This window comes from Anolis carolinensis, chromosome 1, assembly GCF_035594765.1.
Source record: "Anolis carolinensis isolate JA03-04 chromosome 1, rAnoCar3.1.pri, whole genome shotgun sequence".
Lineage (NCBI taxonomy): Eukaryota > Metazoa > Chordata > Lepidosauria > Squamata > Dactyloidae > Anolis > Anolis carolinensis.
The window spans coordinates 81,349,556-81,375,551 of record NC_085841.1 but is presented as its reverse complement, the minus strand read 5'-3'; the positions used below and the strand labels follow the sequence as shown (position 1 = coordinate 81,375,551).

At 45.6% G+C, this 25,996-nt stretch overlaps 1 protein-coding gene across 1 annotated transcript; it reads left to right on the top strand.

Moving 5' to 3' along the window:
* Positions 1-18,503: 18,503 nt before the first annotated feature.
* Positions 18,504-20,237, top strand: LOC134298310 (nanos homolog 2-like). Its single transcript, XM_062977988.1, has 3 exons — positions 18,504-19,147; positions 19,277-19,315; positions 19,402-20,237. Exons 1-2 carry the CDS (start codon positions 18,524-18,526, stop codon positions 19,304-19,306), a joined length of 654 nt encoding a protein of 217 aa, XP_062834058.1. The 5' UTR covers positions 18,504-18,523; the 3' UTR covers positions 19,307-19,315; positions 19,402-20,237.
* The last annotated feature ends 5,759 nt before the right edge of the window (positions 20,238-25,996 follow it).

The window sequence follows — 25,996 nt, the reverse complement described above, 5'->3', positions numbered from 1 at the left end:
AACACAGTATGGTATACCCTAAATGGCACCCCACTTCCCATGTCACATCTGTTGCCGACAGAGGTCTGCACAACAGAAGGCAAGTGGATGTGAATAAGGGAGCAGGACAGAGGGGAGGGGAAGGGAAGGGAAGAAAAGAAACTACAATCCCATGTCTTTGGTCCACCTGAGCCTGGGGAGTGTGGGACGGCTGTCAAGACTCTGCCTGGCTCTGGTTAAGAATGGACCCAGTTGTCTTGACATCCCCTAATTCAAGGGAGAACCTGAATCCTGGGTAAGTTAGCTTACCCTGGAGAAAACCCACATTAAAGCTACCTTCCCCACCACCTCGGGGCTGATCTAATTACATACTCTTAAGTTGTCAGTGTAGATTACCACTCAAATAGGAATTCCAAGGTTTTGAGGGCCAAAGTTAGAGTTATGTCTATGAAAATTCCAACTACTGTCATCCCCAACCAGCACAAATATATGGGACTGCCTGATGACAGCCATAAGACTTTATTCACATTTTTCCCTGCATTGTGGTGCGCAGATATTCAGCATTGGATTCTCTCCCCCCCCCCCCCCCCAATAAATTACATTGCTTTGTATAAAAAATCCCAATGGCAAAAAACAACACTATATGTATAACATGATTTTTGTTCCTGAGTTATAAATCTCATTTTCCAATTGATTCTATCATAAAAACATGAGAAAAGGTTATTAAACTGCAAAAACTTTGTTTTTGTGGGACATCCTCCAGCACATTTTACTATAGTTTTTCAATAAATATCAATTCAACATGGTTTATGGTAGTCATAAAAATGACATTTCTGGAGAATAACAACTACGTTCAAAGCAGGTACCGCACAATTAAACAGAAGATAACACTTTCAAACCAGGAACAGAAAACTTTTTTCAAATTTTGTTGCAAAGTATAATTTGGGGGTTCCCAAACTGTGCTCCAAGGAGTCCTTGGGGCTCCACGGTTGATAGCGAGGGGCTCCATGGAAACATGCTGTTTCCTGCCTCCTCCTCTTTCATCCTGGGAAATACAGGGAAATTAAAGTGTTTCCCTTCCACCACTCAGGATGGGCTTTGATTGTGTTTTTCCTTCATGGCAGAAAGGGGTTGGACTATCTGGCCTCCGGGATTTCTGCTATTACTGCTGCTGCTATTATTACAAGGGCTGAATGGCGCCAACTGTTGGGGGTGCTTTGATTGTGTGCTTTGCATGGCAGAAGAGGGTCGGACTGGATGGCCTCTGGGATTTCTGCTGCTGCTGCTGCTGTTGTTGTTACAAAGACTGGGTGGCCATGTGTTGGGGGTGCTTTGATTGTGCTTTTCCTGCATGGCAGAGGGTGTTGAACTGGATGGCCCCTGTGGTCTTCCACTGAAATACTGTTAAGTTTATGTTGGTTAAAATTGTTCTTCATCTTGTTCTTCTTTCTTTCCCCCCCCCCCTTTTTTTTTGTACTGTGTGTATTAGTTCAAACACTTCCCATCCATCTGCCACTGACCTAGCTCATACCTGATACACACACACACACACACACACACATTATATATAATACTAGCTGTGCCCGGCCACGCATTGCTGTGTCGTTGTCTTGTGGTGTGAGAAATTGTTATGGTAGTGGTGGTATTGAATGTCTGTTGTATGGTTGTCTTTATGTTTAGTATGCATTTGGTTGTTTATGTACTGTGAAAGTAGTGAGGGTAGAGGAGGTCTATGTCCCTGTGTAGTACTGTATAGTATTTATACATTGTCCATGAGTTGTGAATGCTTGGATTGTGTCCTGCTGCATAGTAGAAAGGGTTGGGCTGGATGGCCCTTAGGGGTCTCTCCAAACTCTTGGATTCTATGCTTCTATTATTATTATTATTATTATTATTATTATTATTATTATTATTATTATCTTCATTATCATTATTATGTAGAGGCTGGATGGCCATCTGTCAGAGGTGCTTGGATTGTGTCCGCCTGCATGGTAGAAGGAAGTTGATCTGGATGATCCTTAGGGGTCACTCCAAACCTTAGGATTGTATGATGATGGTATTATTATTATTATTATTATTAGTAGTATTAATATTGAGAGGCTGGGTGGCCATCTGTTGGGAGTGCTTGGATTTTGTCCTGCATGGCATAATAGGGTTGTACTGGATGGCTTGTCTTCTAACTGTCTGATGCTATGATTCGATGTGTATTATTATTGTGCAGATATTGGATGGCCATCTGTCAGGAGTGGTTGGATTGTGTCCTCCTGCATGATATAAGGAAGTTGAACTGGATGATCCTTAGGGGTATCTGCTAACCTTAGGATTGTATGATATTATTATTATTATTATTATTATTATTATTGAGAGGCTGGGTGGCCATCTGTTAGGCGTACTTGGATTGTGTCCTCCATGGCAGAATTGGGTTGGACTGGATTACCACAGCAATTATTTCATATTACAGTAGAATCTCACTTATCCAACATTTGCTTATCCATTGTTCTGGATTATCCAACGCAGTCTGCCTTTTAGTAGTGAATGTTTTTGTAGTCAATGTTTTAAATTCATTGTGATATTTTGGTGCTAAATTTGTAAATACAGTAATTACAACATAGCATTACTGAGCACTGAACTACGTTTTCTGTCAAATTTGTTGTATAACATGATGGTTGGTGCTTAATTTGTATAATCATTACCTAATTTGATGTTTAATTGGCTTTTCCTGAATCTCTACTTATTATCCAACATATTCACTTATCCAACATTCTGCCGGCCTGTTTATGTTGGATAAGTGAGACTCTATATTTACATTATCTGCTTAGAACTGGATTATATGAGGCCCCTTCTACACAGCTGTATAAATGCACACTGAAGTGAATTATCTGGCAGTGTGGACTCAAGATAATCCAGTTCAAAGCAGATAATATAAGATTATAAATGGGTAATATAGCTGTGTGGAAGGGCCTTGAGTCTACACTGCCATATAATCCAGTTAAAATCACATAATCTGTATCTTATAGGCAGTGTTGAAGAGGCCTCAGACCTAACTGTGCCTGTCCCCTGGGCTGAGTAGGTTGCTAGGAGACCAAGTGGGAAGAGTTTAGCCTTGTAACTGGCAGCAACTGGATAAAACACAATTATTCCTCTCCCTCTAATTAGGACGTTATTTTTCTCTTCTTTTTGTTGTATGAACGTAGAGGCATGGATGAGGGGTTGTGTTGCCAAGTTTAGTGTTTCTGGGATGTGTAGTTTTGTTGTTTTGTCCTAGGCCGAATTTTTTAATCCATATATATATATATATATATATATATATATATATATAGAGAGAGAGAGAGAGAGAGAGAGAGAGAGAGAGAGAGAGATAGAGAGAGAGAGAGAGAGAGATAATATATAAACATTTCTTGGGGCTCCATGAGAAACTTTTGCTTCAAAAAAGTCTCCTTGGCTTAAAAGGTTTGAGAACCCTTGGTGTAATTGATCATTTTAGACCTGATAGATTGTAAAATAATGCGACATGTGAAATGGCTAAATTTTTCAGTTATTGATTTCAACTCTTTATGAGACATTGCTGCATAATATCTAGTCTACATGATAGATCTAGTCGTGTTTGGGTGTGGCAACAAAACAGGACTCCAGATAACTAAAATATCCCATTCTGGTGCTTAAGGATTAAAATAAAATGATACTAGTAGCACTTTATCTAGAAAGGTGCACATTCCTGGCAAAACATTACTTTCACATGACATGTACATGCTCTTATTTACACTTTTTCTCCCTGTCTTCTCCACATTTCAATGGAAAAAGTTGGGAGGGGGTTGATACATTAGGGGAGACAAACATGGCTACCATTCTCCATTCTTACAATATCATTAGTTGGTGGATAGACAAAAGGAAATTACAGTACTTGGAATTCACAAGCATGGCTTTTCTATTCTGCTTACTAGGCTTGCTCAAATAATTCGTTTTCCCCGTTTACCGTTATTGATTCGTTTTTTTCGGATTTTTTGAAGCAATATTGAATCTTGGCTGTCCACACGCCTGGATATCGCGGTTTCGAACCGCGATTGGCCGTTTTCCGTAATGGCGCCTTTTTTTTCGTTTTTAAAAAATGCTTTGTCAAATCATCCAAACTTTTTTAAGTCCACTGGGGCAATCTAGTGTGTTGTTTGCCCCTTGTAGCCAATCGGAGAGCACGTTTAACCAGGGGGAGGGGCTGGTAGGACGTGCTTAATGAAAACAGCGTGCACACGCCTCGTGGCTCAGTCGCACTGGGACTTTGGGAGAGGGTGGAAGGGTAGATTCATTGGTGTAGGCAGGCAGGAAACATTGCTGCGTCACAGCATGGCTGTGTGAAGACCAGGACAGGAGAAAAGGTGGGGTGGTCTGTGTCTGAGTTTGGTGGTGTGGGTCTTAGGTCTTTCTATTTGTTTTGTTGTTGCAAACTTGCAAAGGGCTGTCCTGTGGGTGTTTTTCCTGTTCAAAATACAACTCCTTTTGGGGAAAGAAAAGCCTGCCTTTGTGCCTTGCCTTCATTGTGTGTGTGTCTGCCAGGGACGCTTTGAAAAAGAGTTGCATTATCCCATCCTGTTCAAAATACAACTCCTTTTGGGGAAAGAAAAGCCTGCCTTTGTGGCTTGCCTTCATTGTGTGTGTGTCTGCAGGGACGCTTTGAAAAAGAGTTGCATATCCCATCCTCTGCAAAATACAACTCCTTTTGGGGAAAGAAAAGCCTGCCTTTCTGGCTTGCCTTCATTGTGTGTGTGTCTGCAGGGACGCTTTGAAAAAGAGTTGCATATCCCATCCTCTGCAAAATACAACTTCCTTTGGGGAAAGAAAAGCCTGCCTTTGTGGCTTGCCTTCATTGTGTGTGTGTCTGCAGGGACGCTTTGAAAAAGAGTTGCATATCCCATCCTCTGCAAAATACAACTCCTTTTGGGGAAAGAAAAGCCTGCCTTTGTGGCTTGCCTTCATTGTGTGTGTGTCTGCAGGGACGCTTTGAAAAAGAGTTGCATATCCCATCCTCTGCAAAATACAACTCCTTTTGGGGAAAGAAAAGCCTGCCTTTGTGGCTTGCCTTCATTGTGTGTGTGTCTGCAGGGACGCTTTGAAAAAGAGTTGCATATCCCATCCTCTGCAAAATACAACTCCTTTTGGGGAAAGAAAAGCCTGCCTTTCTGGCTTGCCTTCATTGTGTGTGTGTCTGCAGGGACGCTTTGAAAAAGAGTTGCATATCCCATCCTCTGCAAAATACAACTCCTTTTGGGGAAAGAAAAGCCTGCCTTTGTGGCTTGCCTTCATTGTGTGTGTGTCTGCAGGGACGCTTTGAAAAAGAGTTGCATATCCCATCCTCTGCAAAATACAACTCCTTTTGGGGAAAGAAAAGCCTGCCTTTCTGGCTTGCCTTCATTGTGTGTGTGTCTGCAGGGACGCTTTGAAAAAGAGTTGCATATCCCATCCTCTGCAAAATACAACTCCTTTTGGGGAAAGAAAAGCCTGCCTTTCTGGCTTGCCTTCATTGTGTGTGTGTCTGCAGGGACGCTTTGAAAAAGAGTTGCATATCCCATCCTCTGCAAAATACAACTCCTTTTGGGGAAAGAAAAGCCTGCCTTTGTGGCTTGCCTTCATTGTGTGTGTGTCTGCAGGGACGCTTTGAAAAAGAGTTGCATATCCCATCCTCTGCAAAATACAACTCCTTTTGGGGAAAGAAAAGCCTGCCTTTCTGGCTTGCCTTCATTGTGTGTGTGTCTGCAGGGACGCTTTGAAAAAGAGTTGCATATCCCATCCTCTGCAAAATACAACTCCTTTTGGGGAAAGAAAAGCCTGCCTTTGTGGCTTGCCTTCATTGTGTGTGTGTCTGCAGGGACGCTTTGAAAAAGAGTTGCATATCCCATCCTCTGCAAAATACAACTCCTTTTGGGGAAAGAAAAGCCTGCCTTTGTGGCTTGCCTTCATTGTGTGTGTGTCTGCAGGGACGCTTTGAAAAAGAGTTGCATATCCCATCCTCTGCAAAATACAACTCCTTTTGGGGAAAGAAAAGCCTGCCTTTCTGGCTTGCCTTCATTGTGTGTGTGTCTGCAGGGACGCTTTGAAAAAGAGTTGCATATCCCATCCTCTGCAAAATACAACTCCTTTTGGGGAAAGAAAAGCCTGCCTTTGTGGCTTGCCTTCATTGTGTGTGTGTCTGCAGGGACGCTTTGAAAAAGAGTTGCATATCCCATCCTCTGCAAAATACAACTCCTTTTGGGGAAAGAAAAGCCTGCCTTTCTGGCTTGCCTTCATTGTGTGTGTGTCTGCAGGGACGCTTTGAAAAAGAGTTGCATATCCCATCCTCTGCAAAATACAACTCCTTTTGGGGAAAGAAAAGCCTGCCTTTCTGGCTTGCCTTCATTGTGTGTGTGTCTGCAGGGACGCTTTGAAAAAGAGTTGCATATCCCATCCTCTGCAAAATACAACTCCTTTTGGGGAAAGAAAAGCCTGCCTTTGTGGCTTGCCTTCATTGTGTGTGTGTCTGCAGGGACGCTTTGAAAAAGAGTTGCATATCCCATCCTCTGCAAAATACAACTCCTTTTGGGGAAAGAAAAGCCTGCCTTTCTGGCTTGCCTTCATTGTGTGTGTGTCTGCAGGGACGCTTTGAAAAAGAGTTGCATATCCCATCCTCTGCAAAATACAACTCCTTTTGGGGAAAGAAAAGCCTGCCTTTCTGGCTTGCCTTCATTGTGTGTGTGTCTGCAGGGACGCTTTGAAAAAGAGTTGCATATCCCATCCTCTGCAAAATACAACTCCTTTTGGGGAAAGAAAAGCCTGCCTTTCTGGCTTGCCTTCATTGTGTGTGTGTCTGCAGGGACGCTTTGAAAAAGAGTTGCATATCCCATCCTCTGCAAAATACAACTCCTTTTGGGGAAAGAAAAGCCTGCCTTTGTGGCTTGCCTTCATTGTGTGTGTGTCTGCAGGGACGCTTTGAAAAAGAGTTGCATATCCCATCCTCTGCAAAATACAACTCCTTTTGGGGAAAGAAAAGCCTGCCTTTGTGGCTTGCCTTCATTGTGTGTGTGTCTGCAGGGACGCTTTGAAAAAGAGTTGCATATCCCATCCTCTGCAAAATACAACTCCTTTTGGGGAAAGAAAAGCCTGCCTTTCTGGCTTGCCTTCATTGTGTGTGTGTCTGCAGGGACGCTTTGAAAAAGAGTTGCATATCCCATCCTCTGCAAAATACAACTCCTTTTGGGGAAAGAAAAGCCTGCCTTTGTGGCTTGCCTTCATTGTGTGTGTGTCTGCAGGGACGCTTTGAAAAAGAGTTGCATATCCCATCCTCTGCAAAATACAACTCCTTTTGGGGAAAGAAAAGCCTGCCTTTGTGGCTTGCCTTCATTGTGTGTGTGTCTGCAGGGACGCTTTGAAAAAGAGTTGCATATCCCATCCTCTGCAAAATACAACTCCTTTTGGGGAAAGAAAAGCCTGCCTTTCTGGCTTGCCTTCATTGTGTGTGTGTCTGCAGGGACGCTTTGAAAAAGAGTTGCATATCCCATCCTCTGCAAAATACAACTCCTTTTGGGGAAAGAAAAGCCTGCCTTTGTGGCTTGCCTTCATTGTGTGTGTGTCTGCAGGGACGCTTTGAAAAAGAGTTGCATATCCCATCCTCTGCAAAATACAACTCCTTTTGGGGAAAGAAAAGCCTGCCTTTGTGGCTTGCCTTCATTGTGTGTGTGTCTGCAGGGACGCTTTGAAAAAGAGTTGCATATCCCATCCTCTGCAAAATACAACTCCTTTTGGGGAAAGAAAAGCCTGCCTTTCTGGCTTGCCTTCATTGTGTGTGTGTCTGCAGGGACGCTTTGAAAAAGAGTTGCATATCCCATCCTCTGCAAAATACAACTCCTTTTGGGGACAGAAAAGCTTGCCTTTCTGCCTTGCCTTGTGTGTGTGTCTGCCAGGGACGCTTCCTGATTTTCCCAAGACAACTTTGGGAAAGAGTTGCATATCCCATACTTTCCTGTAGAACTGGAAAGTACAGGTATCCCCTTGTAAATAAATAAAACTAACTAAAAGTTATAGACTACGCTTTTGCAACAGTAAATTGGCCAGAATATAACACGTTGCCAATCAAGATTCAACAAATATTTCCCACCAGTAACACAACACCTAACCATCATCCCTTCTGTTACCTGAAAACACTCCCCTTGACATGAAGCGCTCAGCTGTACGCGGGTCTGGGGGAGCAAGTCCTAGTAGTGGTCAAGCCACGGCCAGGACACTGTGGGGGGCCAAAAAAGTTAAGGTGGGTCCCATACGTCTGGAACGCCGAACTATGGGAGTGGGTGGACTTGATGAAGAACCAGGCTGTTCTAATGCAGACAGATCACAGGCATCCACCCGGAGCCGGCTGTCGCATGGAGCTGAGACAACTGGACGATCATTGGAACATACAGGTGTTGCCGTCCTGGAACTACAGGTGGTGGATAGTGAGGATATTGATAACCCCACCCCTCCACCCGCTACTGACAGTGAGGAGGAGGTAGAGGAGGTACTACCATCAAAACGTAGACTTCCTCATGCTGCTGAAAGGGTGCCCACGACTCCCATCTCTGAGGGCGTCGCCACAGTGGCTGTGGGGAGGCCAAGGTCATTTATTTGGGACCATTTCCATGTCCACTCTCAGAGTTCTACTTTGGCAGTTTGTAGACACTGTGGGGCAAATATCAGCAGAGGCAGAGACACGAGACATCTTGCGACCTCGGGGTTGAGCTCTCACATGAAGCGACACCATCCCTCCATTTCGCTGGGAGGGGGAACTGCAAGCCCTTCCAGTGGCAGCCTTAGCACGCAAAGTTCACCAGGTGAAGATAGTGGAAGGCGGACACAGTCCACCATGGAGGATTGGGCCATTCCATTACCCAGAAAGAAAACGGGGGAAACATTGCTCACACCCCAGCAGATAACCCAAACTGTGGGAGAGATGATTGCCCTAGATCACCATCCCTTCCGCCTGGTAGAACAAGAAGGCTTTGTACGCCTTATGAAACGACTGTGCCCCCGCTACAAAATCCCCTCCCGTCACACCTTTTCCAGAAAAGTAATCCCCGGCTTGTACGAGGGCTGTAAGGAACGCATTATCCAGATGTTGCGTAGCGCCATGGGAGGACACATCCATTTTACCTCTGATATTTGGTCAAGCTTGGGAGGAGGCCACTCCTACCTCTCTCTCACGGCACATTGGTGGGAGAAGGAAGGCACTATGGATACATCCCATCGTTGGGCACTCCTCGCATTGGAGGTAGTTGATCGTGATCACAAGGCAGAGACCATCTGCAACTATCTGGAAAACATGATGGGGGAATGGATGCAGTGTAGGCCGGAAGAAATGAGGAGGGGCTTTATGGTGACGGACGCAGGGAAAAATATGATCAAAGCGGTTGAAAGTGCCGGGTTTCAGAATGTGTCCTGCATGGCCCACTTGCTTCACAATACCGTCAAGGAAGGTTTAAAGAGCCAGGAAGAGCAGTCGGGCAGCAACACAAACATCTCCCTGCTGATCGAGCGCTGTAGAAAGATCGCGGGCTACTTCCACCGGAGCATCAAGGCAGCCCGGCAGCTGAGAGACAGGCAGAGCCTTGAAGGCCTCCCGCAGCACAAGCTGCTCCAGGACGTCTCGACTCGGTGGAATTCAACCTTAAAAATGCTCGAACGCATGGTCGAGCAGCAGAAGGCGGTACACGGCATCTCCCTCACTTTGGTTGCGCCTGTTAGCAAGCTTGTTCCAACTAAGCAAGAGTGGGACACCATCTCCCAGCTAGTAGACGTACTAAAGCCATTCAAACATGCCACTGAGACACTTTCGGAATCCAAAGCTCTTCTGAGCCAGGCAGTGCCCATGGTCTTGAGGCTAAGGAGGCACCTAGAAAGGCTTGGGGCCGGTCGAACAATTGACTCCCTGGCTGGACCGCTGACACCGCCGGCCCAGGAGGTGGTGAGGAGGTTGTCCTTTGCTGTACGGAAACGGCTAGAGCCACTTCTTTCCAGCAAGGTCCATATGCTGGCGGCCTTGTGTGATCCACGGCTAAAGTACAACGTCTGCCCAAAAGACTTTACCATGTGGAAGGCCCAACTTGTTGACCTTGTGAGGGAGGTCTTTGCTGCCAGGGTGGAGGAAACGGGCACAGCGGCCCCTCTTCCAGAACTGCCTGTCACCCCAAGCACTAGCGCTAGTGGCGAGACGGAAAGTCCCGCGGAGCCGGTAGGGGGTTGCCGTAGGGATACGGATCTCCAGCCGCGAACAGGAAACGTTTTCTTTGCAGAGACGGTGGCCATACTTGCCTGCTCTGAAGAATCCTCTTTGCTGGCTTCTGCTCAAAAGGTAGACTCGGCCGAATGCTCGGTCAACAGGTACTTTGAGGAGCCTCCGGAGATAATTTCTTGTGATCCATTGTCCTATTGGGCTTCACGCGAACACATGTGGCCGGATCTGTCGCACGTAGCCCGCCAGTTCCTCAGCTGTCCTCCCACCAGCGTCCAGAGCGAAAGGGTCTTCAGCATAGCGGGAGATGTAGTCACGCCCCACCGCAGCTTGCTTGACCCTCAAACAGTTGAGAAACTTGTTTTCCTGAAGGCCAACCTTCCTGTGTTGAATTTCCCAGATTTGGATTTTGAGACCGACTGCTCCTAGAGCAACAGTTTTCCTCCTTTAACCAACTCTGCTTCAGAGTAACTTTGGCCATTTTTTTTGGGCGTCCGGGCGGGGGGGTGGCCCCTTTGGACTCTGTCCAACAACTCTCTCCTCTATCCTACAATGCTTTCCTCTCTCTTTTCCCTTCCTTTCTCCTCTTTTTCATCAGTCGACGTTGCCCCACTGACGTTTTTGGGTTCATCCATCTCAAGGGGCCGTTTCACGAATCATGTAATCATGGAATCATAGAAAAGTAGAGTTGGAATAGAACTCATGGGCCATCGAGTTCTCCCCCAAGAAAGACGCAGGAAGTATCATTCAAAGCATCCCCGACAGATGGCCATCGAGCCTATGCTTAAAAGCTTCTAAAGAAGGGGCCTACAACACAGTCCGGGGGAGACAGTTCCACTCCCGAACAACCATCGCGGAGAGAAGTACTATCTTTCATTTGTCCCTGTTGAACTTAATATACTTTTGGCCCATCTCTGTATTCGGAAGTTACAAAACGTTTTCTCTCATGTAATACTGGCTCTGTAGAGGTTGAAGGATATTCTGTGGAAAATTAGACCATAAAAGCCAAGGTAGAGATAATGCTTCCTCTTTGTGTTCTGTTCGGATTTCATTCAATTCCCTTTTTATTTGGGGGGGGGGAAATATTACCATCACGAGCCATGACTGTTTGGTCTTCTACAGATCCTCGCAGCTCCTGTACAGGAAGAGCACTGTTATATTTGATGTGGATACTTCAGATAATCATTTCAGGTGTAGGAATACGCCAGACTCTCACTTTACAGAGGTATACTATCTGTCCATCTGAACCTTTGAGGATGTCTTTATCCACTGGAATTAATACACCTCGACTTGGGACAGAACTTCTCTAAATTGTCATCTTTCAGTGTCCCATTGTCTAGAGCGGGTGTGGTTGCCGCAGTGGTCATGGGACGGCCGCCTTTGGGTCCCCTAGCCCTCTGCCCGCTTACGCGGAGGGTGCCTTTATAACTCGGAGGGGGGAATCATCAAAGACAGTGGTACTCCTCCGCCTTTGCCAGCATTTCTCCAAATGGTTGTCTAGTGTCCCTTCTCCTTTATATGCCGTGGTCTACGCTGTGGTCGTTAAACGGCCGCTTTTGGGTCCCCTCCCCCTTTGACCTGGCACGCAGAGGGTGCCGTTCCCCCTTCAGGACGTGTGCCTTGCGGCTGCTTTAGATGTTTGGGCGCAGGTTACCCAGAGTGGGAACTGCCTTTTGCTGGCTTGTTGGCAGGACGATAGAAGAGGTACACGGCCTTCCCCTGGGGTGGTTGAGTGTTGCTGTGGGTAGAGGTTTAAGTCACAAAAACAAAAAACTTTGTGGGAGGGCCGTGCCGAATTATCCGGGATGCATGCCGGTCAACTGTGGCCGGCTGGCTCAGGGTGGGGTCTTTGCTGCCCTTTGTTTTTTCCCCTTACTTTTCTTTTCTTTTTGCTGCCTCTCGGACTACGTGACGCCAGACTCTAGAGGTATATGCCCTTCCCCCTTCAGGGCGTGTTCCTTTGCGGCTGCTTGCAATGTGTGGGCGCAGGTTACCCAGAGTGGGAACAGCCTTTTGCTGGCTTGTTGGCAGGACGATAGAAGAGGTACACGGCCTTCCCCTGGGGTGGTGGAGTGTTGCTGTGGGTAGAGGTTTAAGTCGAAAAAACAAAAAACTTTGTGGGAGGGCCGTGCCGAATTCTCCGGGATGCATGCCGGTCAACTGTGGCCGGCTGGCTCAGGGTGGGGTCTTTGCTGCCCTTTGTTTTTTCCCCTTACTTTTCTTTTCTTTTTGCTGCCTCTCGGACTACGTGACGCCAGACTCTAGAGGTATATGCCCTTCCCCCTTCAGGGCGTGTTCCTTTGCGGCTGCTTGCAATGTGTGGGCGCAGGTTACCCAGAGTGGGAACAGCCTTTTGCTGGCTTGTTGGCAGGACGATAGAAGAGGTACACGGCCTTCCCCTGGGGTGGTGGAGTGTTGCTGTGGGTAGAGGTTTAAGTCACAAAAACAAAAAACTTTGTGGGAGGGCCGTGCCGAATTCTCCGGGATGCATGCCGGTCAACTGTGGCCGGCTGGCTCAGGGTGGGGTCTTTGCTGCCCTTTGTTTTTTCCCCTTACTTTTCTTTTCTTTTTGCTGCCTCTCGGACTACGTGACGCCAGACTCTAGAGGTATATGCCCTTCCCCCTTCAGGGCGTGTTCCTTTGCGGCTGCTTGCAATGTGTGGGCGCAGGTTACCCAGAGTGGGAACAGCCTTTTGCTGGCTTGTTGGCAGGACGATAGAAGAGGTACACGGCCTTCCCCTGGGGTGGTGGAGTGTTGCTGTGGGTAGAGGCTTAAATCGCAAAAACAAAAAACTTTGTGGGAGGGCCGTGCCGAATTCTCCGGGATGCATGCCGGTCAACTGTGGCCGGCTGTCTCAGGGTGGGGTCTTTGCTGCCCTTTGTTTTTTCCCCTTACTTTTCTTTTCTTTTTGCTGCCTCTCGGACTAAGTGACGCCAGACTCTAGAGGTATATGCCCTTCCCCCTTCAGGGCGTGTTCCTTTGCGGCTGCTTGCAATGTGTGGGCGCAGGTTACCCAGAGTGGGAACTGCCTTTTGCTGGCCTTTGGGTAAAACGATAGAAGAGGGTGGAACGATTCAAAGTCTCCCATCACCCTGAGAGGTTGTGATTGACGCTGTTGCTGCGGAAAGGCCGCCTTTGCTTCCCCTTGCCCACTGTCCGCGCACACGGACCTTGCCGATTGCCCGTCAGGGCGTGTGCCTTTGCGGCTGCTTTCAAGGTGTTGGCAGAACGTTTCGCCGAGTGGTAAATGTTTTTTGCTGGCCTGTGGGTAAAACAATAGAAGAGGGTGGAATGATCAAAGACAGTGGTACAGTCTCCCATCACCCTGAGAGGTTGTGATTGACGCTGTTGCTGCGGAAAGGCCGCCTTTGGTTCCCCTTGCCCACTGTCCGCGCACACGGACGTTGCCGATTGCCCGTCAGGGCGTGTGCCTTTGCGGCTGCTTTCAAGGAGTGGGCGCAAGTTCCGTCTCGTGGAAACTGTTTCTTGCTGTTCCCCTCGCCCTCTGGCCGCGCACACGGAATCACTGAAAGAAGTGGGACACCTTGGCCTTTTCCACTTCTCAAAATTGTCTTCTTTTACTGTACCATTGCCTTGTGCGGGTGTAGTCGAGAGCATGTGATGATAATCTTACGCAGAGTAAGAAGTAGAGAATCAATCCACTCAGAATCTCTTTTGCTATTAAAAACAATTACTTAATAATGCCTTCATGTTTCCTTTGGAATCCACATTTCTGCTTTGTTTCTACTTTGAATTACTTTCTACTACATTACACACTATATCTTTCATAATTGTACTTCCTCAAGTTTACTTAAACTGTATGTATACCAACCAACTGAAGTCATTTCCCTCTATCCAGGTCATCTGCAGGAGAACTTTAATAACCCCTGAAGAACACACTAGTCTTACCTGCAGTGGAACTGCATGGAAACATGTGCCTAACATCAGAGCCTTAAAACCTTCCCCCTCCAAAAAGCATTATAGGTCTGTGTGGTCGTTTGTAGCCTATTTAAGAATAGCTTGACAGGCCAATAGTATTTCGCACTGTATAGTTTTTTAACTGTCAAACTACCTCCTCTTCAGTCCTCGGACTCGAGCCGTGTTTTTACACCACTGTTTTTTAAGCTGGTAATGCTGTATGCTGACTGTGACTTCAGTTATATCTTATGTCTTATTGACCCAACATGAACACAGAAGAGTCTCACTGATCAAAGCCAAACGGGCCTACCACTGCTGAAATAAGCAGATTTCTTGGATTGGACTTGTTGAAGAAAAGCATATAACACATCATATCAGGTTATTATTATCCAAATAAAGCACCATAAATGCATGTTATACAACCAAGAAGTCGTTCTATATGCTGAAATGATATGTTGCTATTGCTTACTTTATGAATTTAGCTTCAAAATATCACAATATAATGGAATCATTGACTACAGAAATGGCTAGATTTTTCCAGAGGCTAGACGGTTTGCTGTTATGGAGTGTATCTTTGTGTCATGGGTTGTGGTGTGTGGGCGTGGGGCCGGCCAACGGTGGCCGGCCCCCCGGGTCTGATGGGCTTGGGCCCACATTTTGCAAGCAGACGTGAAGAAAGCATGCCCTTCCCCCTGTGGGTCCAGCGGTGTGGGCGTGGGGCCGGCCAACGGTGGCCGGCCCCCCGGGTCTGAGGGGCTTGGGCCCACATTTTGCAAGCAGACGTGAAGAAAGCCTGCCCTTCCCCGTGGGTTGCGGCGTGTGGGCGTGGGGCCGGCCAACGGTGGCCGGCCCCCCGGGTCTGAGGGGCTTGGGCCCACATTTTGCAAGCAGACGTGAAGAAAGCCTGCCCTTCCCCGTGGGTTGCGGCGTGTGGTTGTGGGGCCGGCCAACGGTGGCCGGCCCCCCGGGTCTGAGGGGCTTGGGCCCACATTTTGAAAGCAGACGTGAAGAAAGCCTGCCCTTCCCCGTGGGTTGCGGCGTGTGGGCGTGGGGCCGGCCAACGGTGGCCGGCCCCCCGGGTCTGAGGGGCTTGGGCCCACATTTTGCAAGCAGACGTGAAGAAAGCCTGCCCTTCCCCGTGGGTTGCGGCGTGTGGTTGTGGGGCCGGCCAACGGTGGCCGGCCCCCCGGGTCTGAGGGGCTTGGGCCCACATTTTGCAAGCAGACGTGAAGAAAGCCTGCCCTTCCCCGTGGGTTGCGGCGTGTGGGCGTGGGGCCGGCCAACGGTGGCCGGCCCCCCGGGTCTGAGGGGCTTGGGCCCACATTTTGCAAGCAGACGTGAAGAAAGCCTGCCCTTCCCCGTGGGTTGCGGCGTGTGGGCGTGGGGCCGGCCAACGGTGGCCGGCCCCCCGGGTCTGAGGGGCTTGGGCCCACATTTCCTTTTTTTTGGTCTTCTCTCTCTTTCTCTGGGAAGGGTGCCGGCCAACGGTGGCCGGCCTAGTATTTTAAAGTGTGGGCCTTTTTGGCGGTGGCTTTTTCTGTCTTTTCTTTGGTCTTTGCTGCCTCTCGGCCTACGTGGCCGAGTTTCCCCGATGTACCGCCTCTCTCTTCTCTCGCCGGCTGTCGTTCTTTAGCCCTTTATGCTACTTTTGCACAGAAGCCTCCTTTGGGGCGGTGTCCTCTGGTTTTTTTTCTCTCTCTCTCTCTCTCTCAGGGATGCGTGCCGGCAAACATTGGCCGGCCCGGCTTAATGTATGGGCCTTGTCGCCTGTGGCTTTTTTCTTTCTTTTCTTTTCTTTTCTTTTTGCTGCCTCTCGGCCTACGTGGCCGAGTTTCCCCCGATGCACCGCCTCTCTCTTCTCTCTCGGCTGTCGTTCTTTACCCCTTTATGCGAGTTTGCACCGAAGCCTCCTTTGGGGCGACGGCCCCTCTTTCTTCCTGTCTGGGAAGGGTGCCGGCCAACGGTGGCCGGCCTAGTATTTTATAGTGTGGGCCTTTTTGGCGGTGGCTTTTTCTGTCTTTTCTTTGGTCTTTGCTGCCTCTCGGCCTACGTGGCCGAGTTTCCCCGATGTACCGCCTCTCTCTTCTCTCGCCGGCTGTCGTTCTTTAGCCCTTTATGCTATTTTGCACAGAAGCCTCCTTTGGGGCGGTGTCCTCTGGTTTATTTTCTCTCTCTCTCTCTCTCTCAGGGATGCGTGCCGGCAAACATTGGCCGGCCCGGCTTAATGTATGGGCCTTGTCGCCTGTGGCTTTTTTCTTTCTTTTCTTTTCTTTTCTTTTCTTTTTGCTGCCTCTCGGCCTACGTGGCCGAGTTTCCCCCGATGCACCGCCTCTCTCTTCTCTCTCGGCTGTCGTTCTTTACCCCTTTATGCGAGTTTGCACCGAAGCCTCCTTTGGGGCGACGGCCCCTCTTTCTTCCTGTCTGGGAAGGGTGCCGGCCAACGGTGGCCGGCCTAGTATTTTTTAGTGTGGGCCTTTTTGGCGGTGGCTTTTTCTGTCTTTTCTTTGGTCTTTGCTGCCTCTCGGCCTACGTGGCCGAGTTTCCCCGATGTACCGCCTCTCTCTTCTCTCGCCGGCTGTCGTTCTTTAGCCCTTTATGCTACTTTTGCACAGAAGCCTCCTTTGGGGCGGTGTCCTCTGGTTTTTTTTCTCTCTCTCTCTCTCTCTCAGGGATGCGTGCCGGCAAACAGTGGCCGCCCCGGCTTAATGTATGGGCCTTGTCGCCTGTGGCTTTTTTCTTACTTTTCTTTTCTTTTCTTTTCTTTTTGCTGCCTCTCGGCCTACGTGGTCGGGTTTCCCACGATGCACCGCCCCTCTCTTCTCTCGCCGGCTGTCGTTCTTTACCCCTTTATGCGATTTTGCACAGAAGCCTCCTTTGGGGCGGCGGCCCCTCTTTCTTCCTCACAGGGAAGTGTGCCGGCCAACGGTGGCACGCCTAGTATTTCAACGTGTGGGCCTTGTCGGCCTATGTGGTCGACGTGTTTCCCACGATGCACCGCCTCTGTCTTCTCTCGCGGCTGTCGTTCTTTACCCCTTGGTGCAATCTTGCACAGAACCCTTCTTTGGGGCGGCGGCCTCTATTTCTTCCACTCAGGGAAGCTTGCCGGCCAACGATGGCCGGCCTAGTATTTCAGTGTGTGGGCCTTGCCGGATGTGGCTTATTCTTTCTTTTCTTTTATTTTCATGAAATCAGCGGGGGAGGATGGGCGGGTTGTGTTTCCACAGAACACCACTCAAAGAAACAGTTAGCGGTATCCTATACTGTTCTAAATTGCTCGACAACATAATGATAGAATCATAGAAACATGGCACCAAACATCATATAATCATAAAGCTAGAAGAGACCATCCAGTCCAACGCCATTCTGCCATGCAAAAACAATATACAGTAGAGTCTCAGTCATCCAACACTCGCTTATCCAATGTTCTGGATTATCCAACTTATTTTTGTAGTCAATGTTTTCAATATATTGTGATATTTTGTTGCTAAATTCGTCATTACTACGTAATATTACTGCGTATTGAACTACCTTTTCTGTCTAATTTGCTGTTAAACAAGATTTTATGGGGCTTAATTTGTAAAATAACCTAATTTGCTGTTCAAAAGGCTTTTCCTTAATGTCTCCTTATCATCCAACAGATTTGCTTATCCAACGTTCTGCTGGCCCGTTAATGTTGGATAAGCGAGACTCTACAGTATCCAGAAATATCTGGTGCTGTAACCGATATATCATTTACCGTCCCGGAATACTAGCCAGATGGCCCATGAATGGTCACCAAAGTCATAGAAATATGGTCACAGAAGTCATGGAATAATAGAAACATGGTCCCTAAAGTCATAGACTCAAAGAACCAAGTAACAGAATCATCCCAAAAGTCCTAGAATCCTAAAATGATAGAATCAGAGAGTCATGGCGCCAAACATCATAGAATCATAAAGGTAGAAGAGACCATCCAGTCCAATGCTATTCTGCCATGCAAAAGCAATATAACACTCTTGCAGGCTTCATCATTACTGGATCCGTCCTTCAGGACTTTGGCAAACGTTGGATGTGCAATGTTGCTATTTCATCCAAGGCAGAAATTCAACTCATTCTTGGATGGACAAACAGAACCACAACTGCTAACGTTCCCTTAAGGCAGTGTTTCTCAACCTGTGGATCTCCAGGTGTTTTTACCTACAAGTCCCAGAAATCCCAGCCACTTTACCAGCTGTTAGGATTTCTGGGAGTTGAAGGCCAAAACATCTGGGGACCCACAAGTCGAGAACCACTGCCTCAAGGGAGAAACTGTGGCATTACCTCCGAAGTTAAAAAATTGGAAAAACCAAACTCTTCCTTGAAAAGCTGTGATTGTCTAGACATGTGGGGGTTAAATCTAGGGCAAAGGAGGGTAAAAATAGATGGGAGGGTCCAATGTGAAAGGTTTGGAACCCCTCCCCTTATATATAAAACAAAGACTCCGCCTCCAATATGTGGCATTCAGTGTGTGTCCACACCAGGGTAGAATTGGCACCATGCTCTCCAGATCAGCCATGCACGTGCCACATTATGCCCCTTCCATGTTCAGGGAGTTTGACAGATGGAAGGGCTATCTGAGCCTTGCGAAAGTGGTTACGGAGATCATCGCGGAACGCAAGAAGGTCCCATTTCCATCTCAGAGTTGGGACACAATGGAGTACGACATGCAGCTAGTCCTCAACGAGGACAACTTTGAAACAGCATCACAATGGGTTAATGGAAGCAGTTCCAGCAGCAAGAGCTCCAAAGGTAGTGCCAATGGCCAGGCTTCCCAAAACAAGGAGATTTGCAATTTCTGCAAACACAACGGGGAATCCAAGCAGGTCTATTCGTCCCACCGGCTGAAGGGGATGGACGGCACCGTGGAGTGCCCCATCTTGCGCAAATACACCTGTCCGCTCTGCGGTGCCACGGGCGAAAAGGCCCATACTTTAAAATACTGCCCACTGAGCCAAGGGAAGAGGTCGCTGTATCGCAAGTGCGGACGTAACTCGGCTGGACGCAAGGTGAGGAGATAAGAAGATCAGGAGAAGACCGAAGCATTTATTCTTAGTTTTTGTTTGACTTTGTAAAAGAACAACATTTGATTTCGAGCATCATTAACACTCTTTACATTTCCTCCCACTTTGTTTCAGGTTTGGAGAATGGAAGCCCAATTCTCTTAGACTACATTTGTGAGTCCAGAAATGTTTTTTTATGTATATTGTTGCCTTCTTTCACATTTGTTGTACCTAGGTTAATTATATTGTGTTTCTTTTAGATGTGTCAGTTGCCTAGTGTGATGATTCATGGGCCCTGCAGTCCTATTCCTGACAGTATTGTGGCAGATGAGGAGGAAAATATGGAGTTTTCCCCAGATTTCCGGTCGGAGTCAGAGCCTTGGCAGCTGCCTGAAGTTCTAGTCCAAGAACCAATTAAACCTGAACTTGGTGGGAACTCTCCCCCTTATGGGAGAAAACAGGCTTACACGACTGATAGAGGATCGAGAGAAAAATTTAGAAGTAGTGCTCGCCTTGCTGCCAAATATGCCACTGATTAGAAGTATTTCCCCTGAGAAAATACGGGGAGTCTTGCACCTGCAAGCTGGTTTCCTTCGCTCCCTGTTCTCTAGGGAAAGTGATTGTTGTTTGGGGAAACGAGACCCAATATAGGGAAATTGCGCGAAGGATTCCTTGCGGAGTCAATTCGTCAGCTCCTGGAGAGAGGTCATGTGTGTGTGGACTTCGAATCCTGTTCCTTGCCTCCTGAATCTAGTTCCAAGCCTTGTCCTCGTCTCACGGATTTACCACAGATCTTGTTCCATGCTTCAAGTTGCTTTGCCTTTAGCCACAGATCCAGCCACGTTCCAAGTAACTTTCAGCCTTGTGTCAAGCTTCATTGGATTCAAGACTTTTTCTGTTTTCCCAACGCTTAGCTTGGCAAACCGTGTGTTGCGGTTATTGGATTATAATCTTTGGACTCTAATATTTCATATTGGACAATAATCTGCTGGACTATATTTGGCCTCATTTGAAAGGTCTGCTTCTGAACTTTATTCTACACTTGTTTTTATTGACTTTATATATTCCTTTAATAAAAATATTAGATAGAATCTGGCCTCAGTGTATGGTTATTGGTGCCCAGCAGCCTAGATCCTGACACCTTGTATCATGCTTTTTTATACATATAATCATGTTTTTTAATATTACGTTCCTTTGACATATGTAATTGCCTTATATCATATTTTATATTGTGTTTTATATATGCAGTTACTTTACATGTTTCTTTTATGTATGGATGTATAATTTTTACATGTTTAATTATATTATTTGCAACTATAATTGCCTAATATCATGCTTCTTTTATATATGCAATGACATCATGTTTATTTAACGTATATAAGTGCCTTATATCATGTCCGGGTTATCATGTGTGTCTCCAGAGGGATGCAGCCCTATCCTTTGCAGGGAAAATATAGAAATATCTTCTAAATGGCTACTGTCTAGAATTTTGTTTTGTAAAGAAAGGAAAAGTTTATATGCTATTGGAAAGAAAGATACTATTTTATGTTTAAATTTTGGAAAGGAATAGAATTGGTTATTATTACTGTGGTCTAACCTTCAATTGTTTGCCAGTTGTTCTAAAGTTTGGATCGTAGAGTTTAATAAACAGAGTTTATGGTTTTGGCATCAAAACTGTTCATATTGTGCTTAAATGGGATTGAGTTTTCTTTAATTTGTGGCCCATAATAGGCTGGTTATAAGCCTGATCTGGAAGGCAGCCAAGGCAAAGACCATTGAGCTGCTGAACTTGCAGACTGAAAGGTCCCAGGTTCAAATCCCGGGAGCAGAGTGAGCGCCCGCTGTTAGCTCCAGCTTCTGCCAACCTAGCAGCTTGAAAACATGCCAATGTGAGTAGATGAATAGGTACCGCTGTGGCGGGAAGGTAATGGCACTCCATGTAGTCATGCCGACCACATGACCTTGGAGGTGTCTATGGACAACACTGGCTCTTGGGGTTAGAAATGGAGGTGAGCACAACCCCCAGAGTCAGACATGACTGAACTTAACGTCAAGGGATACCTTTACACACACACACATGCAGGGACTACACCAATTTAACAAAGTTTCAGCCACAAAAACAAAGTTTCTAAAGTAGAGCAATGACTTTCACAGTAAAGACAACCCAATTTAACAGGAAATAAGACTTTCAAACCAGGAACAGATTTCTGCAATTATTAAAAAATGGTTCATTATAAAAGCTATGAAAATTTGCCAAAAATCAGAGGATAAGGGAAACGTTCCACATTTTGGTGAGCTATCAGTGTTAAATGTGTTCTACCACTGTACCAAGTTTGAAGAAGATCACTCAAAAAATGAGGGCGGGAGAGCCCCCTAAGTCCCCCCCCCTTCGGGCTGTTTTCGGGCCACCGCGCATGCGCGTCCGCCATTAACGAATTAATTTCGAAAATAACGAATTTTCGTTAATTTCGAAAAATTTTGGGGGCCAAATTCGTTATTAGCAACAAAAACGAAAAACTGCCCCCTCTAGTTTTGAAACGAGTTTAGAATCAAATTTTTCATGGATCGATCAAGCCTACTGCTTACCTAAAAAACAACTTCATCACTCAGATCCTAAGGGCATAGATTCAGATAGGAAATGTTGTGTAACAGATGTATCGTACAAATATTGAATTGTCATAAAATACAAGACCCATTTTGTATGGCTTAGGCAACAAAATAACCAACCACACTTTTTAAAATTTTCATATTAATAAAAAGAGCTTCAAAACTGAACTTGTGACAGCAGATTTCTTTCACAGGATGAATCTTTCACATCAATAGAAGTTATGTTGTGGCACTGTGACATTTATCACACAATTTCCTCTGATTGTTAAAATACAAGTTTATTGACTGACAATTATACTGACATATACTGACAAATATACTGACAATTTACTGGTGGAAATGAAGTCTTTATTGCAAGTGATTCCAGTAAATAATGTGGGATGAGTGACATATATGCAGTCCCCAAGTTACAAACAAGATAAGTTCTGTAGGTTTGTTCTTTAGTTGAATTTGTATGTCAGCTGGAACAGGTATATTTAAGTGGAACTCCACACACATACATACACACACACACACACACACACACACACACACACATATGGCTGGAGTTACACTTAAATATAGCTGTATCTGGCTGACATACAAATTCAACTAAAGATATATATATATATACTAGCTGTGCTCGACCATGCGTTGCTGTGGTTTATGGGAATCCTTTGTTGGCCAGGTGGAATACCAGTGAATAGCCTTGCAGCCGCAAAGCCTGGCCATTTTCTTCTTATGGGAATCCTTGTTTGGTGAGCTCGAATACAATGGAATAGGCTTGCTGCTTGGAAGGCTGGGTACTTGCATTCTAGGGGAATTGTTTTTTGAGCTGCTAAAATTTCATTGAATAGCTTCACTACTTCAAAGCCTGGCTACTTGCTACCCAAGGGAATCTTTGGTTGGTCAGCTTCAGTAGTACAGAATAGTATCGTTGCTTCAAAGCCTGACCATCTTCTACCAAGTTTTACAACCTCTCTATCTTTAATTCATATTTTGTTAAGTTTGCTACTTATCTTTATAGGTTACTGTTTAAATTTTATAATTGTGTATGTCTTTTGTCCATTGATGCACTTTACATTGTTATTGTATTTATCTGGGCCTGGCCCCATGTAAGCCGCCACGAGTCCCCTCTGGGGAGATGGAGGCGGGGTATAAAAATAAAGTTGTTATTATTAATCCTTAGTTGGTCTGACTGAATTGCCCTGAATAGCCTTGCAACTTCAAGGCCTGGCTGTGTTATACCTAGGGGAATCCTTGTTTGGCGAGCTGGAATAGCACCCTCAATCAAAGAGCCGCTTTGAAGTCTGACTACTTCCTTTGTAGGGGAATCTTTGTTTGGCCAGCTTGAATTGCACTGAATAGTCTTGCAGCTTAAAAGCCTGGCCACTTTCTACAAAGGGCTTCCTTGCTAGGCCAGGTTGAATGGGACAGAGTAGCCTCATGGCTTCAAAACATGGGGGGTTTCTATGTAGGGGAAAACTTGGCTGGACAGGTTGAATAGCACTAAATAGCCTTGCTGCTTTCAAACCTGGCCACTTTCTACCTTGTGGAATCCTTGGTTGGCCAGGTTGAATAGCAATTAATAGTCTTGGTGTGGCAAGTATGAATGCTGCAATTAGTCACCTTGATTAGCATTTAATGGCTTTGAAGCTTCAAAGCATGGCTGCTTCCTCCCTAGGGAATTTTTTTGTTGGGAGGTGTTAGCTGGCTCTGGTTGTTTCCTTTCTGGAATTCCCCTGTTTTCAGAGTGTTGCTCTTTATTTACTGTCCTGATTTTAGAGATTATATTGTTCTGTACAGTGTTCCCTCACTTATCGCTGGGGTTAGGTTCCAGGACCACCTGCAATAAGTGAAAATCCACGAAGTAGGGACACTATATTTATTTTAATATTTATACATTATTTTAGTAGTTATACACTATTTTAAGTTTTTATTAACCAATCGTGTGTTGATAAATCGCCTCCTTCTCCTCCTATTGCCACTTGGGCTCCTTTTCTCTCTCTTTGGCTTCACCTTCCTTCCTGTGATGTCCCCTGAACCCTTGGGCCGTGATCCTGCCTCCATTATGGACCGATTCAGCAAGATTCTGCCTCGTTCCAGATGCTCCTTATTGACAATTCTAGTCCACAGCTCATTAAAAATCAAAAGCCCTCCCCAAAAATCTAAGGAGAAACAAGGACATTCAAATGACAACAAATATTAAATATTTAGGCATCAACATCTTGACAAAGAACTCCCAATTGCTGAAAAACAATTACCAAAAGGTTTGGAAAGAAATTAAAAAAGATCTGGAGATTTGGAAAACCCAAAAACTTTCATTATTAGGAAGGATCTCATCGATTAAAATGTGTATATTACCAAAGATGCTATTTTTATTTCAATGCCTCCCAATTCTTCGAACACAAAAAAGCTTTACCGAGTGGAACAGAGACCTAAGTAAATACATATGGTTGGGGAGAAGGCCACGGATAAAATTGAAGAATCTAACTGATGACAAAAGAAGAGGAGGCTTTGGACTGCCAGATTTAAAAACATATTATGAAGCAGCCAGCCTGTTATGGATAAAAGACTGGATCCAACTTAAAAGGAAAAAAATCTTAAATTTGGAAGGCTTCGACTTGCGAGTAGGCTGGCACGCATACCTATGGTATGGAAAAACCAAAACTGAAAAAAACTTTGGCAACCACTTCCTCAGATCCGCTCTTATCAAGACTTGGAACAAATACAAGAATAGAATGTATAATAAGATCCCGAGATAGCTATCCCCATTGGAAGCGACGCAAAGAAGATTATTAGGATGGACAAATTGGCCAAAATATGAAGAGATAATCAGAAAAGAAGGTCAGTCATTCCAAATTATATCACTACAAGAACTTAAATCCTCATATGACAATATGACCTGGCTCCAATATAGACAACTCAGAGAACAGTTCAATAAAGACAAAGAATTAGGCTTCATGGAAAAAAACAACAGATGGGACCGGATATTTTCAGTTGAAAAGAAATCAATTACAAAACTGTATGCGGCCCTACTAGAATGGAACACAGAAACGGAGTTAGTGAAAAACAGCATGGTGAAATGGGCCAAATCCATTGGCAGACCTATTATGTTTGAAGAATGGGAAGAATGTTGGAAGAGAAAAATAAAATTCACTTATGCATATGCATTAAAAGAGAACTGGCTAAAGATGATGCATAGATGGCATACCACTCTTAAAAAATTAGGAATGATAAACAAAGCCTCATATACCAAATGTTGGAAATGCGCAAAAGAAGAAGGTTCTTACCACCATATGTGGTGGAATTGTAACAAGGCAAGAGAATTCTGGACCTTTATACATGAAAGTACTCAAAAAATTATAGGAATAAGAATACCAAAACTACCGGAAACGTACCTATTAGGTATTTCCAAAATCCCCCCGGGAACCAATGAAGAAAAAATTCTAACATTCCTGACAACAGCAGCTAGAATCACGTATGCAAGGTACTGGAAACAAAGCAAAATACCCCCACTAGAAGAATGGGTAAGCAAAATAATTGAGATAAAAAATATGGATAGACTGGCTTACCTGGTAGCAAAGCAACAGGGAAGACCAAGAAAAGAAACTGATTGGAGTAGATTAGAAGAATACGTTAAACAAATCAAAATAGGAGGATAAATGAAGCAGTTTGAGACAGATGAATTAAGAAAGAAAAATATGCAACTCATACAACAGTAATTGGACCAATGATGTTGACTCGGAAGTAACATTCCCCTTCCCCCCCCCCTTTACCCCCTTCCTCTCAGTCTCCCTATCTCCCCCCTCCCTTTTTTTTATTTCTTTTCCTCTCTCTCTCTTCTTATCCTTCCTTTTTCCTTCTACCCCTCTATAACTCTCTATAACTCTCTCCCCCTCCCCCCCTCCCAAGACCATATTTTATGTATAATATATTGTGAAATAAACATTATTTAAAAAAAAAGAAACTGAATGGAATAGGTAATCTTCTACTAAAGGGATGCAACTGCCTGGAAGCCCCACGAACTGACTGTTGGTGTGTTTGTTCGTTTTATATCCCACCTTTCTCCTAATGTGCAGCACAAGGCAGTTTACATTACAGATTAAAACAAGGTACAGCAAAAATCTGAAACAGAACCTTCCACAACTGTCCCCACCATCATGCTACTTTTCCCAGTCTCGATCAGTCTGAGAACATGGAATGGCTTTCCCCTTCTCCTCCCACCCCAGCCTGCAACACATGTCCTACCTGTCTTCAATCACATAC

Bases quoted from the DNA above. Each gene is read 5' to 3' on its own strand.
- LOC134298310 (XM_062977988.1), top strand. From the start codon at position 18,524: ATGGGAGGGTCCAATGTGAAAGGTTTGGAACCCCTCCCCTTATATATA. The intron at 19,148-19,276 runs GTGAGGAGATAA...ACTTTGTTTCAG, and splicing joins GTAACTCGGCTGGACGCAAG to GTTTGGAGAATGGAAGCCCA.